The sequence below is a fragment of the Polyodon spathula genome, chromosome 3 (genome assembly GCF_017654505.1).
Source record: "Polyodon spathula isolate WHYD16114869_AA chromosome 3, ASM1765450v1, whole genome shotgun sequence".
Lineage (NCBI taxonomy): Eukaryota > Metazoa > Chordata > Actinopteri > Acipenseriformes > Polyodontidae > Polyodon > Polyodon spathula.
Window position 1 is genome coordinate 87708916 of NC_054536.1, and position 20489 is coordinate 87729404.

The 20489-nt window shown below is 42.8% G+C and overlaps 1 protein-coding gene across 1 annotated transcript in view; it reads left to right on the forward strand.

Moving 5' to 3' along the window:
- The window catches only part of LOC121313578 (adseverin-like), a 43299-nt gene that overhangs the window by 9011 nt on the left and 13799 nt on the right, over nucleotides 1–20489 (forward strand). The window contains exons 3-7 of the mRNA XM_041246264.1: nucleotides 5285–5446; nucleotides 7884–8033; nucleotides 9569–9661; nucleotides 10265–10397; nucleotides 16780–16868. Coding sequence (XP_041102198.1) covers nucleotides 5285–5446; nucleotides 7884–8033; nucleotides 9569–9661; nucleotides 10265–10397; nucleotides 16780–16868 — 627 coding nt within the window. The remainder of the gene's footprint in view (nucleotides 1–5284; nucleotides 5447–7883; nucleotides 8034–9568; nucleotides 9662–10264; nucleotides 10398–16779; nucleotides 16869–20489) is intronic.

Genomic DNA, 20489 nt, shown 5'->3' on the forward strand with positions numbered 1-20489 from the left:
AAATTAAAAAGCACAATTTTCCAGTGTATTATAAAAAGGGGAAAATACCCACTAAATTACTTTCTTAAAATTAGGTGTATTATTTTTTTTAAACAGTTCAGACTATGAAATTGTGATTCTCTACTATACAAGTAAAAAAAAAAAAAAAAAAAAGTATTATTTTGTAACCTATAAATATGGAACTGTAGAAGAGTATGGCCATTTGACATTCTTTATGCATATAAAGTTTCCACATATGTTTTCATTTTTTGTCATTATTATTTAATGTATAATTTAAGAAAACACATTTCAATACCATTATCGACTTTACCCGAGACAGTCTGTTTTTGTGTTGGCATAACAGTACAATGTGTACATTTGAATTATTAACATATTTAAATTATAATTATGTAGGTGATTGCATATTAAAACAAAAGAAAGTCTGTTTGGGATTACGTTCACTTCTCAAATAGGTACACCGATCTTAGTTTGTAGATTGAAGTCCCAGAGACCAACTGGTCCCACAATCAAAAATAGGACAGGATTTACTGTAGTCTTTTAAAAAAGATTTTCTTCATTTTATTAGTTAAAACATGTTTTTAATAAAATGAGCAAAAAAACAAAAGAATGGTAGAACTATGCGTTTCAACACAGCAGGTCTTAATTAGGTTCACAATGACTTCAATTACAGCTGTAGTTACATACATACATATACCAATTCAATTAGATAATTCATTATAATCAAGTCATTCAGCAATTTACCGACATCTCTAAATTGTACAATTTCCATTAGTTCTCAAAAATTGAGACTTTCAACCTTAATCATTTATACATACATGAACAAGTAAAAAGTTTATACCGTTTAAAACAGCTATGTGGCAAAGTGGTTTGCAGTGCACAGGTGCAGAGGTGATGCAGTGCTCAGGAATGATTGAAACATAGTTCATGGTTAAACAGCTCTTTATTGGCTGATAAATAATAATAACTGGCTCTACACACTAATGTGTATCGCTCAATTAAACCACAGGGTTCAGTCCCGAAATAAAACAAATACAGACATGATCACTTAATCCAGTTGTGAGTGCTCTTTGTGCAGGTGGTGCAATACAAGTTTATAGTGAACAATGGTGCAGTGCAGTCCGGGTTTAATACTAGCTTTGTAGCGGCAGCTCCTTGATAGTTTAGCCATCTAATAATGACAAACAAATATTAGTTAATATGACAAAACAAAACAGCACAAAACATGCATGGTTCTTTTTCGCTTCACTCCTTTACAGGTTCTTTCGTAACCATAACAAAGGAACGGATTGCATTGTTATGGTTACATTGTTATGCATAATCTGCCACCACTAATATATGTGTATACCCGAAATCAGAAGCCCACTATGTCCATTGCAATGCGTTCAAAGGGAGTGGAAATGATTGGCAGTGGGACCAAAGGGGTGGGGCGCACTCGGCCCAGCGCTACTCGCTGGCAGTCTGGGCATGTGACTACATATTTTGACACTTCATTATGAAGCCCTACCCAATAAAATCAAGCCAATATGCGTTCTCTCATAATATCAGCTCCGAGATGCCCTGCAAAAGGGATATCATGCGCCAGCCTCATGACCTTGGGCCCGGGGCAGGGTTTATCCTATACAGCAATTGCCACTTGATAATAAAGTGCAGATATCCTAGCACCCCAGCGCCTTCAACATCCTTACCTTCAACAGACTGGACCTGTCCCCAAGCTTGCACCAGTATGGGGTTGTTGCTCTGGCCCCACACTAGGTCCATGCTTTGATCCCACATGTCCGATATATTGAGAGGGGCTGGAGTAACATATGCCTTGGATGGCCCAATAACCTCGCCCTCTCATAAATGGACTGTATTTTTAATTAATCATTTATACTGTGGCCAGTCCCGGCCCAGAATTACTGGATGTGGTAGCCTTTCCACCACCACCACTACGAGGTGATATATATATATATATATATATATATATATATATATATATATATATATATATATATATATATGCGTTTTTTTTAGTGTGGGGTATGGCGCCGTGTCTCCATGGATACAGAAGATCGCCACCTTACCACGACACACTGCCCAAGACAGCTGTCCAAATTAAGGTTTGCTCACACCCTGAGTCCATTAATGCATGGGTACTCACATTACCGACAATCACATCAACAATACAAGGCCACTCCCGACCATTTCCCCATCTCTTACCTACTTCCGATGTCAAATAACATGCCGCCATGTTGCACTTTATTGCTGAGAAGCACAGCCTGGTGATATGTCCTGTGTGATGGCATCTGGAACAGATAGGAGGGGCAGGGGGCACTTGGGTTACATATCAGTCCCGTTGCTGATAAGGCAGTGGGTCAGGAGCATTGAATCTACCCTAGTTGGGGGCCAGCTTTTACCTCCATGGTAGGGAGGTGAGGCTGCACATTGGGGTCAGTGATCTGGGAGGTAGGGGTCCGGATCCCGGTGTGAGTGGTGTAGTGGGTTGTGGTGATGTGAGGTGTGAATCCAGTCCCTGATTGCTCTGTGGTACTACAGAGGTGAGTAGTCTGGCTCTGGATGAAGTCAGGGAGTCCTCGTAGTCCTCCACCAGCTTGATGGAGGCTTCCGGGTGTCTGGATTGTGGCGCCATACCCACGCCTGGGTCTCAGTGCCGACCACATGACACAACTGTTCCCCCATCTGTACTCCTGTTTTCTGGAGGGGGTTGAGCCAGTGAGTCATGTGGTCGCACTGGGCCGCCACCCTGGAGTGGGTATCTCACGGTCTCTGGGACTTCCTGAAGCGCACGCGATGAGTGAAATTAGTTCTGAAATGTTTGCGCTGTGTCACTTATATTCACTTCAGCAAATGGATTTTATATAAGCAACATAACTGGCTCAATATGAACAAGCTCTTGAAAGCTTCGGTCAAATTCATTCTTCAACACTGTTCAGTTTTTAGGAAAATGCTGCAGTGAAAGTATCTTCATCTTAGAAATCCACAATCTTAACTGGAGTTTCAAGGCTTTCACTGTACCTGTATAACTATATTTCTTTCTCCTGTGGCTCCTAATTGAATATGTTTAATTGTGATGTTATAGCGGTGAGAAATGCCAAATTAAGCAGCCACTTACCATAAGATAATTCTTTGCATTTATTTCCACTCAAGAAACTGCTTTATTTCAAAATATTTTTGCAACATTTTACCTCTACTTAACCACCTTACATGAGAGTGCAAGATCAGTTCAACATAAACTGAATCAAGTTCTTCGAGCAAACTGTTGATCAAACGGTTCTGAAGGGCTGTGGTTCAAATTGAGTTAATGATCTTTACAACCACCTGCTAAACAGGCTGAAATTTATAACTTTCCCACAGAATGACGCAATGGTAGTTAATGAATGCAGGAATTTCGAGTTCTGTTTTCTAGAAACTAATAAAGCCAGATTTAACTCCTACCATCGCCGGAGCCCCATCTGTTGTAATTAACTAGCTTTTGCAATGGATTTGCATCAATGGATTTGCAACAAATGTCTTGAATGTCCTGTAGATATCTTCCCCGCTATCTCTCTCATTTAAGGTAAGCTTCGTTAGTTGGCCTGTCACTAAATACCATTCTAACAAAAATTAGAAGCTGAGCCGTGTCTGTTATGTCCATGGGCTTGTCCATTCAATGAGAGGAGTGCTCGCAGCATGCAATATCTAGTTGTTGACACATATTTAATGACAGATTTTCTAAAATCTTTAAACAAGCTTTTTGCAGTGATACAAATAGCTTAATTAGTATTAATTAGATACTTAATTAGAGCACCATCCGTGAACGGCTTCCTGTGTGTTGCAAGTAAATGATTAACCTTGAAAGTCGGTTGCTTAAAAAACTGCAAGGCTGATTTCAGTTCAGCTACTCTTTTTTGCAGGGGCCTCACTATTTTGTGGAAACTCCGGTTTGAACTTCCCATGTACTGTATTAGGATGTCTTTCCAAGTAACCCCGTTTGCATATCGTTACATTTGAGTTGCAAATCAGACACACACACATTTGTCCTTTAACATTGTAAAAAGCAAATCGTTTTCCCATTCTGAATAAAAATGATAGGTTTTCCATTTCTTTTTTGGACCATCCATGGTGCAAAACAATAAAACATTCAGAATTAACAAAAAAATAATAATCATAACACTGTGTTTACTGTAATATGACCTGCATCCCGCACTTTTCTCAATTTAAACTTGGGTGGGGTTGCCTTGGTTGCCAAGTGACTCCTCAACAGCTTTTCATTGGCACCAGCAGGAATTTCCAAAAAGATAGCATTGCAAACTCTCGCCATCTACCTTGACAGGCCTGCCAATCTAGACCACTGTACTAGATAATTTTAAAAAGTGCGTGAACGTGACAGTAGTCTAAGAAGGGAGCTACAGTCCGGCACTTAAGGTTAATGATATAAAAAACATCCAGTCAAAATGTTTAGTACGGTACATTTTCAAAATACTGGCACTAAAAATATAATAGGCTACCCTACTCACCTACATTTCCAATTATTATTATTATTATTATTATTATTATTATTATTATTATTATTATTATAATAATATACCTGATTCTGAATTCTGCAGGGACAGTGTAAGGCTTGTGCCGGTAGAATGTTGTTTTTCTATTTGCCAGGGCTACTTCCAGCAGATCTCAGTAGTTAATAAAGAACTGTTTCATGTGCGTCACATTCTCATGACAATGGAGAGACAATCTCCAGTGTGTCGTCTCCACTGAGGCGTACAGATTGACCTGCACCTTCCCGAAGCGTTCCCAAATGCGCTCCACCACTTGAGGGTGGAGCCACCCTTCCGATGGATGCATACTCTCCCTCATCAGGAGGTCTGCTGCCCAATTAGCCACTCCTAGAATATGCGTTACCTGTAGGGACAGGGACATTGTGTTGGTTGTATTTGTAGCTTCGCTGGAGGAGTTCCACTATACCGTCAAGCCAGTTAAGTTTTTGTCTGGAAAACAGAGTTTATTACAGTAGATTCAGCAAGTATATTACTATAATCATACTTCTTACTGCATATGATAGTATGCACTGTTGTCCCGTTGTTAAAATCCAGCGCTTGTAACCAGAAGGTCAACAGTTCAAATCCCAAAGGTACGATATAAAGATATCATACATTGTTATATATCTAAAGGGCAATAATAATCAAAGGGATTATTAACTTTTTCTTTTACAAAAGGAGTTTGAACACTGACTGTAGTATTCCTGTAGGTGGGTTGATGGTAAAAATGGTTAAGGATCAAAATAAGTGATTTTTGTCTTTTATAGGCTGGAGGTGTTGCATCTGGATTTCAGCATGTTGTTACCAATGACTTGTCGGCTGAAAGACTTCTTCACATCAAAGGAAGGCGAGTGGTCAGAGCAACTGAAGTCCCCCTCTGCTGGTCCAGTTTCAACAAAGGGGACTGCTTTATCGTTGATCTCGGAGCAGTAAGTTTTCAATAAGTAAAATCTGGATTCTTAATTCAAAAAAGAGAAGATGATAAAGAATCGAAAACAAACTGTACATAAGTTAATAAATACTTCAATAATTATAACTATTAGAAGCAGTCTGGAGTTTATCCATAATGTAGAATGATTTATCGTAATTTTTACTAATGTGAAACACACTCTTTCAGTTTTTAAAGAATATCTGCCTACAGACTACATGTTAATAACGTGGTGTTTTTTTCTAGGGTAATACACACGAGGTGTGCATTATATGGGAAAACACAAGCACAATCTATTTAGTCTTGCAGAAAGCTATACACAGCTGGTAAATTTTATTCAAACATTATGATAGATCTTCTTCCTCATATTACTGTGTGGTAGGTAATGAACAAAACAAGCACAATTTGCCAATACATCAGAATAGCAAGCAAGAATATATGATGGTCATAGCATGCCTTTTAATTATTATTTTTTGTTTGTTTGATCAAACTTGTTTATAATTTCTACCATAAACAGGATAAAATAAAAATAACTATAAAACAAGGATACAATCTATGGGTTAAAACTTGTTATGATTTGTTTTTAAAACGTAATTCACAACAGAGGTTACATGAACACTCCAAAAACTAAACTAAAGAACAAAGTTTACTGGAGCAGTGGATTCCCCCAAAAAAAAGTTAATTAGGTATACATAAAATGCTAAAGACCAACCAAAAACATATGTACAAGCCATATTTTAAAGGTTAATTTATATTTATTTAATATAAAGCAGAAGTTTCCATGGTAATGTTACAAAATGAGAAACAGTGTTAGTGCTTAAGAGACCTTGAATTGTATAATTTAGCTGTTTGCTTCTAGTTCTCTGAATTTCTTAGGAATATTAACTCTTTCAAAATGACAGGGGTGAATGCTCTGTGTCTTCCATGTTGTTAGTAAGGGCTAGTAAAATAAAATAAGAAGCTTTCTCTCAGACAGTAACAAATTACTCATTAAGTTTATGTTCATTAAGTATTTACTTTTTTTTTTTTTTTTTTTTTTACAAGAAAACAAAACATTGCTAGAATAAAAAGTTAATACTGGAAATGCGAAATGCATATTAATTGTATCTTGCTAGTTATCATTAGAAGTTTGTTATCACATTTACTGAAAAAGGGTGCAGACTTAACACACTGGTAAATACTTTATGAATATGGCCCAGGAAACTCTAATGAAAATATTGCTGGTTTATGGAATTTAAAAAAAGCCTTTGTTAAAGAGGTACCTGTGGCACAAGCATTTATTTAGTTTAAACATCTAATTTCTTAGTTAAATTCCCAATTCTGTTTTTATATGTATAGATAGTAAGTGGTACAGGCATATTGCCTAGCCAGGGATGGCTGAAGCTTGCTATATAAATATAACCAAGTCAGTTTCATTATCTGGTGTCAAACTGACTTTTAATTTGCTGTTAATATAGCTCTGTGGTATTTCACAGTAAACACTGATGTTTGTTTTAATTATTTTTTTTTTGTGTGAAGCTCGTTACTCATTGCACACTTTGACTAATACGGTACATACTGTTTTAGGTACAGCTGATCATGTAAGTTACACTTATGTCTGTCATAATGTTTCTTTGTTAATTTGTTTATTAAAACAGCAGCCAACATTACTAATCAAACAAGTAAGTACAATATGAGTGTATAAGAAATAGAACACACAACAATGGTTTTATATATATGCAGTACATGGTTCTTCATGGTACCTAATAAAACTGTAAACCTGGACACTGTAAAACTGCACTGTACTTACACTTTGATCAGATGAAAATAATGAATGGTATCTTTTTGTTTTAAAATAGCAAGTAAGAAGAGACACTAAGGGGGTTATGAGTGATGATTAGCAACAATTGCTTTAACAGCAAAAAAGATTGCTTACTTGTAACAGGAACAACTTGATTCAGCATGTGGCAATAGAGAATATATATGAATATGACCTTTAAACTGTTGTGCAACAGTGCTTTGGGAAATGCTCTTAAAATATGATACATTGTATATGAGAAATCAGTCAGTCATTACATATTTTTCAAATTCCCAATGCATCTTATCATTTATATCGTCATATTTACTGTCAACAGTATATACAGAATAGTGTAGAATAAGCAATTATGTGATTATTTCCACTTTGATAAGATTTGATTCTCCATATGACTGAGACCATATATCCCCAATATCTCATATTCTCAATAACTTATTTAATTTCCAGTGGGGGATAATTAGAGATGCCTAACACACACACACAATATTAGATTCAACATTTTCTAAAAGAAGGGTTAATCAATATTCAACTGAAATATATTGGCAGAAAAATATGTTTTATAATTGCAACTGTGTTATTATTTTTAAACCCATTAAATTTGTAAAGGGGCCTAAAACTTCCATTTGGCCTTTTGTTTATCTAGGTTGTTTATCAGTGGTGTGGCTCAATGTGCAACAAGTTTGAACGCCTGAAGGCCGCTCAGGTGGCAGCTGGTATTCGAGACAATGAGAGAAACGGAAGAGCTCAGCTGATTGTTGTGGAAGAAGGAAGTGAACCTGAAGAAATGAACAAGGTAATCAGAGATGGGGAATAAATTAGGCCCTCATCCACATCTAAAATCAATAACTTCTTCTTCAACACTACAGATGTTAAGTTGTTTCCTTCAATACCTGTTTTTTTTTAACCGTTTTGCCCTGCAATTTGTATGAATTGCACATTTGACTAGCTTTATCCATCTCTCCCTTAATCACTCTATTTTACTGCAACAAGAGACATTTCTTATATTTCAAATAAAGACAGAGGAAAGCAACATGCAGCTCAGCATTAAGAGACAAGGCACTCTATTCACTGGGATTTCCCTCAGTATTGCGTTTGCAGTCTGTTGAAAAATAACTGCTATGTGACAGAAATGGCAAGAAAAAAATGAAGATACTTGTAGGAACCTTTACAGTAATGTAAACTTCTGATTTATTTGAAGCTTTGTAACGTCCATGTGTAAACTTGACAAGGGGATAAATGTGGAAAGCTAAATAAATAGCCACTAGTAAAATAACCACAGAACTCCATGAACATTCACAGAGTATTTTGTTTATTTACCAAGTACAATATATGGAAATTAAGTATATTATACCTATATTATGTCATTTAGACCATGCTTTAGAATTACTGTAACTTAAAAAAGGGGGTGGGGGTATAAATAAATAAAAAAAAGGTTTGATTTGTCATAGATTACAGGTTTATGCATTAAAGAATATGCCTTGGGGGATTTGCATAATTGTTTTTCGTCATTCATTTAGTAAGACTGTGTGCTGCCTGCCAGTAATAAATAAGTAAAGACGAGATCAAAGTTACATTATTTACTTGAGGAAACATTTGCATAGTGTGCTTTTCAAGGTTTTTCTTTTCTTCAGGATGTTCTACAGCTAATATCCTCTTCTTATATTTTGGCCATTGGCCGTTTCTAACATAATGGCAGGACCATTTTAAAGTTAAAAAATACATAATGTTGTTTGTTTGACTGTTTGCTAACGTGTACGAGACACATAACATATTAGACAAGAAAAGTCTTACCACAAAGGCTTCATACTCATTTCACTCATGGAAAGTGTTATTGCTACTCTGACCAATTTCCTGTTTTGTGACATCTTAATCTGGGCCACACATTTTCAACTTGGTTACTAGTATATCAGAGAAAGATCTTTACAATTGAAATAAATTCAAAATGTGTTAACTGTGCTCAGTGTGTCCACAGCCTATGTGTTCTATTAGTAAGTAATTAACCATTGAGATATTCCTGTAAAATTTGTTCGAAATAACATTCAATGCATTAAGCAAGTAATAATGATCATATTCCATGAATAATATCTTACAGATCACAACCATATTCGATAGAATTAAAGAGGTTACATAGCATAATACATGTTTGGTGGTTCATAATTAGAAAAGGGACTAACCCTTGCCATTGGGACTTACTGAGAATTATTCAGTTAAAATTCATAATGGTTATTCTTCTAATCATATGCCATATGGAGCATTGCAACTGTGTGCAACAAATCTCAAAAATAGGCTTCAAATCAGTTTATGTCCTTATGTTCTTATGTTTGGTAGGTTTTGGGTCAAAAACCGATGCTCCCAGAAGGGGATGACAATGATGATGAGGTGGCAGATGTCTCCAACAGGAAACTGGCAAAACTGTACATGGTATGTATATTCATCATTGTAATGCAATTCGATATAGACAAATGTAATTTCAATAGTTTTTTAAATGGAGTTTGTCTTTATTTTTAAACCCTCCCTTACATGTGTACAGTGTTTGTAATAATTCTGAATCGTTTGGAGTCCAGGTGCTCTAAAATTAACATTTTTGTCCCCTTTGTCTCCCTCTCATTCTAAATGGTTGCCATCTTGTTTGCAGACCTGGGTTGTTTTGTTTTTGGTTTCTGATCTTGGGAAATCTTGTGAAATTGTGACATCTCAGCATAAGTTTTATGACATAATTTCTGAAGAAAAAATTATACAAGTCTCAGTACTAGAACACCATTACCATTTGGAATACAAACAGCATGATACAAAAATAAATAACAGTAATTAAATGTGAATCATAGTTTTATGGACTTAAATTAGAAATAAAAAATACATGGTCCCTCAAATGTTACTAAAGAACACTCATAGCCTTTTTTTTTCTCTTTCTGTAGTTTGTCACAGCTGGGTCTACATAAATGTAACCATTTGACATGTGGTCACTTTGATTGGTCAAAGCTTTCTTTCTGTCTTGAAGTGTTCCAACCATTGGCGTCATTTTAGGTTTCTGATGAAAGTGGAACAATGCAGGTGACACTAGTATCAGAAGAAAACCCCTTTAACCAAAGCCTGCTTCTTTCTGAAGAATGTTTTATCCTGGACAATGGAACAAACAGGAGGATATTTGTATGGAAAGGTACGGCTTTATCTGTATACCCTTCTTGCCAAACATAAAAGCTTTCCCACCTGAGGAAGTACTGTACCATTTAACATGACATAGATATACAGGGAACAAAATAAAATGGGGCTGTGGAAGGGGTGTGGGTAATTCACTGACAAGGAGACAGACAGGTGTATTTGGGAAACACCACACAGGTGCCCAGTTTTATTTTAGGCCGGCTCTTTTTTTTTTTCCTCGTATTTTTCTCTCCGGTAGAGGGCACTGTTGACCGTGGGCTGCCTATCAACGATGATAGACAGCACCACGGAAATACCACAGCTGGTACACGACCTGCAAATGCACTCGCAGGTGCTCAAAGAAATAATAATGAAAACAGAAGGCGAAAAGAACAAGGGAAAATAAAACAGTAATAAAACTACAAATAAAAGGTGCTGCACTCGGCAGCGTTATCCCGGTCGCCGCTACCCGCACGACCCGGATCACCGTCCTACTCTCTCGGCTATCTAGCCTGTTCTTTCACAATACGCCGGGGTCTGCCCAAGGGTTCCCCGCTCTCTCTCTCTGTCTCGCTGATTCCCGGTCCCGAATCAAAGTGTCCGCACCCTTAGCGCGTCTAAGTGGGCAGACCTGAGGAAACAACAGAACGTTATTTTATAGGACCGACAATCACCCAAGACCCGCCTCTCGGCCATTCAGAGAGGGGAAAAGTCCACACTCACACTTTCCCACCTCCCCGTGTCACTGCCATGACTCACAGGCGGTTGTTGGGCGACTGCCGCCCTCTTCCTGCAGCCCGTGAACACGCCAGCAGAGTCAGCACAGATCTCTCCCTGTTACATATCCTTCCCCTCAGAATGACACCACCGGTTCATTCGAAAATCTTACACCCCCATGCCTTCCCGAGAGAAAAAGTCTGCGTTTTGATGCAGCTTTCCTGCTCGGTGGACTACCCTGAAGGCATAGGGCTGCAAGGCCAAGTACCACCGTGTGATTCTGGCATTGCTATCTTTCATCCGGTGAAGCCATGCTAAGGGGGCATGATCTGTAACCAGGGTGAAGTGTCGCCCCAGGAGGTAGTACCGGAGTGACTCGACTGCCCATTTTACCGCGAGACACTCCTTCTCGATGGTGCTATAATTTTTCTCGCGGGGAAGGAGCTTCCTGCTGATATACAGGACTGGGTGCTCGCTTCCCCGAACCTCCTGCGACAACACTGCCCCGAGACCTGTCTCTGACGCATCCGTCTGCAGGGTGAACCTCTTACCAAAATCCGGGCTGCATAGTACTGGCTTACTACACAGCCTCCGCTTCAAGGCGAGAAAGGCCCTCTGGCACGACTCCGTCCACTGAACCGTATTTGGGGCAGCCTTCCGGGTGAGGTCTGTCAAGGGAGCAGCGAGCGTAGCGAAACTCGGGATGAACTTTCTATAATAGCCCGCTAGTCCCAAGAAAGAGCGCACCTGGGTTTTGGTTGTAGGAACCGGCCAGTCAGCCAAGGCTTTCACCTTAGCAACTAGCGGTCTGATCTGGCCGCCCCCTACTCGATACCCCAAATACTCCGACTCACTCTTCCCAATGGCACACTTCTTTGGGTTAGCAGTGAGCCCCGCCTCCCGCAAGGATTGCAGCACCGCCGCTACCTTACACAGATGACTCGGCCAATCCTCACTGTGGATAACCACGTCATCTATGTAAGCAGCGGCGTACTGCTGATGGGGCCGCAAGATGCGATCCATCATCCGCTGGAAAGTGGCGGGGGCTCCGTGCAACCCAAAGGGCATGGTCCTGAATTGGTACAACCCGAAGGGAGTCGAAAACGCCGTCCTCTCTCTAGATTCCGGAGTCAGGGGTATCTGCCAGTACCCCTTCGTTAAATCCAGTGTCGTCATAAAATGAGCCGTGCCTAGACGCTCCAGCAACTCATCTACTCGGGGCATCGGATAAGCGTCAAATTTCGATTTCTCATTGATTCGTCTGAAATCAATGCAAAATCGAGTTGACCCGTCTGGCTTATCGACTAAAACGATCGGACTGTTCCAGTCACTTTGGGACTCTTCTATTACCCCCAGTCTCAGCATTTCGTCAATTTCCGCTTTTATTACCTGTCTTTTACGCTCAGGTATACGGTACGGCCTCTGGCGAACTAGCGCCCCCGGCTCAATATCAATGTGATGATGGGCTACTCGAGTCTGCCCCGGGACTGAAGAGAACACGTCAGGAAACTCCGCCACCAGACCGCGAGCCTGACATTTCTGCGTTGGTGTCAGATTCTCAGCAATCTGTACCGATCCTTTTCTTGCCAACACAGAAAGATCAGGTCCCAGGTCCGTGACGTCATCTGCATGCGCCACTAACAACGCCTCTGGCTGTAACCAAGGCTTTAAGAGATTGATATGGTAAATGTGTTTCTCTGTCCGTCGCTCCGGCTGGCAGATCTCATAGTCCACCTTCCCAACCTGGCGTGTAACCTCAAAGGGTCCTTGCCACTTAGCCAAGAGTTTCGACTCAGAACTGGGTAATAAAAGAAGTACCTTATCCCCCGGCTGAAATGTGCGCAACCGGGCTCCTCGGTTATATTGTGTCTCCTGTCTGTGCTGCGCCTGCTGCAAATTGTCATGCGCCCATTTCCCAACAGACTCAAGACGTTTGCGCAGGTCCAACACATACCGGACGGTATTGGTCGAATTGTCCTGCTGCTCCTCCCACATCTCTCTGACCAGATCGAGCACGCCCCGGGGTCTCCGCCCATACAGCAGCTCGAATGGTGAAAACCCCGTGGAAGCCTGGGGAACCTCTCTGATCGCAAAGAGAAGGGGAGGAATCAGCTGGTCCCAGTAACGCACATCACTACGAATAAATCTGCGCAACATGTTCTTAAGGGTCTTATTAAAGCGTTCCACCAAACCGTCTGTCTGAGGATGAAACACAGAGGTCCTAATGGTCTTAATTCCCAAAAGCTTACATGTTCCGCGGATTAGTCGGGACATAAAATTGGTGCCTTGATCGGTTAGTATCTCTTTGGGAATCCCCACCCGGGAGAAAACCTTCACAAGCTCGTTGGCAACAGACTTAGCGGACATAGATCGGAGGGGAATTGCCTCTGGATAACGCGTAGCGTAATCCAGAATGACAAGTAGGTGGGTGTATCCTGCCGCACTCCTTTCTAGTGGCCCAACTATGTCCATCCCAATACGCTCAAACGGAGCTTCCACTAGGGGCAAAGGCACCAGAGGGGCTCGTGGAACGGCTCTAGGGCTGGCCTTCTGACATTCCCCACAACGCTCACAAAACCGCTTAACATCGCCATCCAGCCCCAGCCAGAAGAACCGTGACACAAGCCTTGCTTTAGTTTTATCCCTTCCCAAATGACCAGACAGGGGAATAGCGTGAGCCAGCTGCAACAAATCCTCCTTAAAGGGCTGAGGAATGAGCAACTGATGACGCACTTCACCGGTCTGGGGTAATTTATCAACACGGTACAGTAGGTCTCGATCAATTTCAAAGTGGGGGTACGTGGCGGCGCGTCTGGGCTCGACCACCCGACCATTAACCACCGCTGCTTGGTCAAAGAGCCTGCCCAGCACGTCGTCACGCCCTTGCTCGAGTCGGAAGTCACGGGAGCGAGCTAAGAAATCAGCTCCCATGGCTTCCAACTCGGGGTCAGGTCGGTCCCGAGCAGAGGCAGCCGAGCCAGACGCCTGCGCTGGCTCCGCGACCTCCCCCCCGGACTCTTCACCAACCGCCCCCACCTGGAACTTCTCCGACTCCCTCCATTGCCAGCCCTCATTCTTAGCGATCCGACGCTCCCGTTTAGTTTTACGGGGTTTAAATCTATGGCAAAACAATTCTGGATCGCGAAAGGGAAAAATCTCTCCAATTACTTCCTCTTTCTTAGCCAATAAAGAAGACGGGGCTGTCAGAGCAGCCAACCAATCTTTAAACTGCTCACAGTCCCGTCCCAGAACTACTGGTACCGGCAATCGAGGACATAATCCTACCTGCACCTGCGTCACCTGCTGGCCAATAGTCATACACACATTTATCTTGGGATAGGAGCGGACATCCCCATGAATACATTTAATATGCACCCGTCCCAATATACGTTTATGCCCCGGTGAGATTAGGCTCTCCTGTACCAGAGACTGACTACACCCTGAGTCCAGGAGAGCCTGGGTTTTTGTACCATCCACTGTCACAGGAATAACAAAACCTGTGTGCTGAAGTGACTGAGGTAATTGAACGTGCCTACCTGGTCGGCTGAGATCACACTCCATCACGGGGCAGTCCCGGGAAAGGTGGCCCACCTCCCTGCACGTCCAACACCTCGGTGGGCTGGCTTCTCTCCCCGAAGTTTTGAAAAGAGGGGGAAACACAGGAGCCATAAAAGGGGCTCGCCGATAAGGCGTCCGCGCGAGACCCCGGTCCGACACTGCAGCAGCCCGTGGGTATCCCCACCCTGCCCCAGTACCCGGGCCGGGAGCTCTCGCCGACACCCCCCGACCAAATCCTGGACTACCCCTACCCCCCAGTCCCTTCGCCCTTTCTGGGGCCAGTTGAGGTGGCGATCCAGTAGCCGCACTCCTCCCGGGCAGTTTCGCGGGCGTTGGTTCTGCTGCCTGGTACCGCTCGGCAAGCTCGACCGCCCGGTCCAGCGTGTCTGGTGCCTGCCGCTGGACCCACAGCCGAGGTTCCGGGGCTAGACATTCCAGGAAGCGCTCCACCACGATCATCTCCACCACCCTGGCTTTGGTGTTCAGCTCCGGGTTCAACCAACCCAGTGCGTAATCCTTCAGACGGTGGGCGATGGCTCGTGGGTGCTCCCCTACCGCAAACTGCTCCTCTCGGAATCCATCATCCGTTCCGGGGACAGCGTTCTCGCTGCTGCTTACGCCTCCCCCGTGAGCTGAGGAAGCAGGTAACTAGCCCACCGGGCTGGATCCCACCCGGCCGAGGTCGCCATAGCTTCAAACACCTCCAAATAGGCGTCAGGTCGATCCTCGGCCGTCATTTTTGTGGGGCGTTGCAACTGGGGGTCTGGAGCTGCGGGTCTTGCGGCCCCCTGCACTGCTGCGGTGAGCGTCTGGCGCAGGAGGTCCATCATCGCCGCAAACTGCGTAGCATCCATGGCTCGTCTGCTCCTTCTATAGCTGCACTGCTTGGGGCAGTGCCAGTGAATCCCACTTCTGACACCACGTGTGGAAGGGGTGTGGGTAATTCACTGACAAGGAGACAGACAGGTGTATTTGGGAAACACCACACAGGTGCCCAGTTTTATTTTAGGCCGGCTCTTTTTTTTTTTTCTCTCGTATTTTTCTCTCCGGTAGAGGGCACTGTTGACCGTGGGCTGCCTATCAACGATGATAGACAGCACCACGGAAATACCACAGCTGGTACACGACCTGCAAATGCACTCGCAGGTGCTCAAAGAAATAATAATGAAAACAGAAGGCGAAAAGAACAAGGGAAAATAAAACAGTAATAAAACTACAAATAAAAGGTGCTGCACTCGGCAGCGTTATCCCGGTCGCCGCTACCCGCACGACCCGGATCACCGTCCTACTCTCTCGGCTATCTCGCCTGCTTTTTCACAATACGCCGGGGTCTGCCCAAGGGTTCCCCGCTCTCTCTCTCTGTCTCGCTGATTCCCGGTCCCGAATCAAAGTGTCCGCACCCTTAGCGCGTCTAAGTGGGCAGACCTGAGGAAACAACAGAGCGTTATTTTATAGGACCGACAATCACCCAAGACCCGCCTCTCGGCCATTCAGAGAGGGGGAAAGTCCACACTCACACTTTCCCACCTCCCCGTGTCACTGCCATGACTCACAGGCGGTTGTTGGGGGACTGCCGCCCTCTTCCTGCAGCCCGTGAACACACCAGCAGAGTCAGCACAGATCTCTCCCTGTTACAGGGGCTTATTGTGATTTTTAACTTGATCTCTGGCATAGTACTTGAGTTTAAGTAGTTAATATCTCTTATCTAATGTCCAGTGAACATGAGCAGTGAAAAGGACAGTTTCTTATGTCATGATAATTCCTAAATATACACCATGAGTTCACAAATCCTATCAGCGCCAAGACTGGGAAAATGCGTGTTACAAACATTTTGAATGTTGGCTGCTTGAAGTGGTTCAGAACTTGGAACCGTTAATAGAGCCATCATTTGGAAAAGTGATTAAACCAAAATCCTGGTGAAACTCTGAAGCATTTTCTAATTTCCAATGGATGTGTCACTTCTAGATGGTATATTTCCTGAACAAGTCTTTAATTTCCTATCCACCTGTAAACAGGCATGAGAGATCTATGAAAATGAGATGTTACTTCTCAGTATCTCAACATCTTTAAATAAATACATTTTATTCTAATTGACTAACTGATTATTTTTTGTTTCATTTGTATAGGTAAAAATGCTAACCCTGAAGAGAGAAAGACAGCAATGAAAACAGCTGAAGGATTTCTTAAACAGATGGGATACCCCCAGAATACCCAGGTGATTGTATTGTCCCTTAAAACCACTGTCACATTTTTCACCTTCAGTCGAAACTCAGTGTACTCTCAGCTGTCAGATTCTTTAAAGAAAAAAAAAAACGCCCTGGTAGGGAGGGCTTAGGTAGGCAAGGGAATCCACGGTTCACCGCGCACCAGTGATAGGCCGATAGGGCGCCTGTGGTTCTTCAGTGGAGCCACCAGATCTGTGTTGTTCTCCGGCACTATAGGTCTGGTGGGCTCGCTGTGGATCTGTAGTGCAAAAAATAGACGGATTGGTGGGAGCACTTTTCGGAGGACGCGCGCTCCAGCTGTCGTTTCCCAAGTTAGTTAGTGAGAGAGAGATAGAGAGAGAGAGAATAATAGATGGGCTTCTGTGAGTTACAGGAAAATAATTTCATCTAGGGTCTCTGTAATGTCATAAATTACGAGACCGAAGGTCAAGTCATTTATAAACTGTCACAGAAATCAGAGATGGAATTATTTTCCTGTAACTCACTGAAGAGGCCCATCTATTTTTTTTTTTTTATAACACATGGATACCCTTGTGATGCTAAAATTAAAGAAGACGAGGTTCAGCAGTACAGTTTGGTTTTTTAAACATTGTGTTTCAGTGCTGTACAGACGTTCAATGTCATTATCTGTTTCTCCAGTTTCTGTGAGATAGGAATGCACCAGCTTAACTTTTTTTTTTTTTTTTAATGTATTCTCATTTTGTTGATCATTAATGAACATTTCTGTACTGTGGGAGTTGTAGAGTGATTGAAAACAAGATATTTTGTATATGAATTGAAAGTGATGGTCTCGGAGTCGAATGGGTCAAAGTTCAAGTATGTTTTCCTCTAGAAGAATAATTACATTTTGTGTGTGTGTGTGTGTCTATATGTTAGCTTGCGTAACTTCAGGAGGCGTGTAACAAGGGGGTTTCCAATTTCCTGTCAATTAGTTCCTATTTACTATTTAAGCCCTGATCACTTGCACCTTTGCTGTCTAGCGTTGTAGCACACATTCAGACGCCGTCTTTTCGTATTTCTCCGCTACTCTACACTTCGTTGCCTTTCACTGGAGGCACTGGCACTGGTCAATTCTCTACGCAGCGCTACCAAGATATTATCAAATATTTTCCTACCTGCTCCGGTGCTGTTTCTCATCATTCAGCTTCTCCATTCGGCTGCAGGAGCTCCAGCGTTAGTCTTTCCTGCTCTTTCCAGCCTCCAGCCTAGCAACAGCACCGTTCAAACTGCAGCTTCATTTCTCATCTCGTCCGCGTCTTTATTAGGCAAACTGGCCCTCCACTAAAATCTCTAAAGCTCCTTCAACGACATCGACATTCCCGTCGTCAGCGTTTGCCTTGCCATTGCTCCTCTATTTAATCCACCATAAAAATCTGTCAGCTGAACATTCCTTTACTTTTCGCTTGCAATTAAGCGCCCCTCCTCTGCTCCCAGAGCCAGCAAAATTACCGTTCCTTCATAGGATCCTGCCCTGAACTTCTATTGGCTACGTTCAACGTTTTAGGAACCTGTCCATTCAGTTTCATGCTCCGTTTCACCGTGTCGCGGTTTGTGCTTTCGACTCGTCACAACAACATTCAACAACACTGCTGTTCTGCAACTCTTCCACCAGCGCTTCTCAGTTCGTGGCTACCACGGCAACGCCCTCATTGCGTGACTGCGGGGAGTGGCAAGTAACCATGGTGACCAGGCAGCTTAATCTGCACTGCGAGCTCCGTACCTCAGTACTGCAATTTTCTGGCTTGCTTGCCACTGGGCTTTTACAACCTGCGAGGGCTCGTTCACCTCGTCGAATTGTGACATTTAAATACCGCGTTAACGTATTCATATACATGACTGACTGTCCTAAAACATGTAACGAAGATATTAAAATCTAAAAGAGTACGCAATTGTTGTTCTACACCGACAAGGATCTTAATCACAATAACCAAATATTCTACCCGGCTTCATTCAAGCCAATGGTTAATTCTAATCATAACCGTTAGATGGCAGTGTAACGCCACAAATTTTATACAGTCTCTAAGCTGGTTTGCTATCACTGTGAAGCTCGCATGCTCCAGCTTTTCTACACATCCCGCAGTTTGTCGTCATTCCGAGGGATTTATAGGAGACCCCCTCCTCAACCTTTTGTGGCAACTGACATTCTCCAATTTCAACAGTTCCCCTCTTCAAGGACCTAGTCATGAAGCAACCTTACTCCGCCTTTGAGATGCTCAGTATCTACCATCATAGTAACGTCCAGCTTTCATGCATCACGCATCCATTCCTGTGACTTATTCCTGTTCCTAGATTCGTGTTTCCTCATTTGGCGCTGCTCCTCCAGTCTGACCAGCTTCATCAAAAAGTCATCATTTCATCAAAGCGAGCCGCTAGTCAGTCATGGAACCATGTCCTACGATTTATCAATGTTCCCTCTTCAGATCTGTTCACTACCACAGCTGCAAAGTTGCTATAGTTTACTGTTGAAGTCTGCAGATGTACTTCTCCAGAGCCAAAAATGCTCCAGCCTTCCTCCAATACGCAAATCGTGGCAGTATTCCCACAATCAAGGCTAACGCTAATCTCCATCTAATCAAAATACGGGGCACTTCTTCAGCAATCCTATTCCTCCCAAACGTTACAGCATTAATACTTGGTTTGAGATGTGGTATGAGACTAGAAGTCTGTCTTGATTATGAGTTAAGGATTTCCACTATTAAGAGAATAACTGATGTTGCGAAACCCAAATCTCTGAATGTGAGTTTTCCTTTTCCATTTCAAGCAGACATGATAGTAGCAAACCACTGATCGATCCTGTATTAACTAACACAAAGAAAGGCGGCATCTCATCTTTACCCTCATTTCTAGAATATGGGGCGCAAAGGAGCCGTGCTTCCCCAGTAGCCGATTCATGTTCGTTCAGTCCAGCTGCCACCTCAGCCCTCAGTTCCAGCTCTTCTTCTGCCTCTACTTTCGGTATCCAAGTTCAGTCAGTTGGTCCCATTTGATTCCACAACCCCCATCCAGAATCCTCAGCTTCTCCAGATACTATTTAACTGAAACCTACTCTCCATAACCCCCTTCAATCTGCTCAGCATTACATGTCTGCAGCCCTCAACCTTGTTCAAGCTCCTATTCTACAGCCTGCTCAGCGTCTTCAATCCCCTGCGCCCAGATTCGAATAATCATAGCCCTTCAATCAAAACCTGGCTCTCATGGTCTCCAACTGCCTCCTGTCTCTTCATATTCAGCATTCTGTCTGACCCTCTGTGGGATTCTTAAGAGCTTTCCCCCTGCCTCACCTTCCCATCTGTCTATATCAAAATATATTCTCCATTTGTTAATTTCCACTCTTCCGAAAAGCCACTTCTCCCCCTACAATGATTTACCCATGGAGATCAGCTGCCTCTCAGCCACCTTCCATGCTTACTCCATCACTTGGCTGCATACCTCAGGACGAATTAATTCAGCGCAGTCTGTCCACTCACACATCAAGTATCAAGTTCCCTATCCCCCTTTTCAAGGCATCTCCACAGCAGGAACCCACCCCCCCTCCACTTCCCCCTCAGATCATCTGTTCATTGATTCATCTCACTCCTATCATCACTTGCCTCGTCTCAAACAGACCTCCC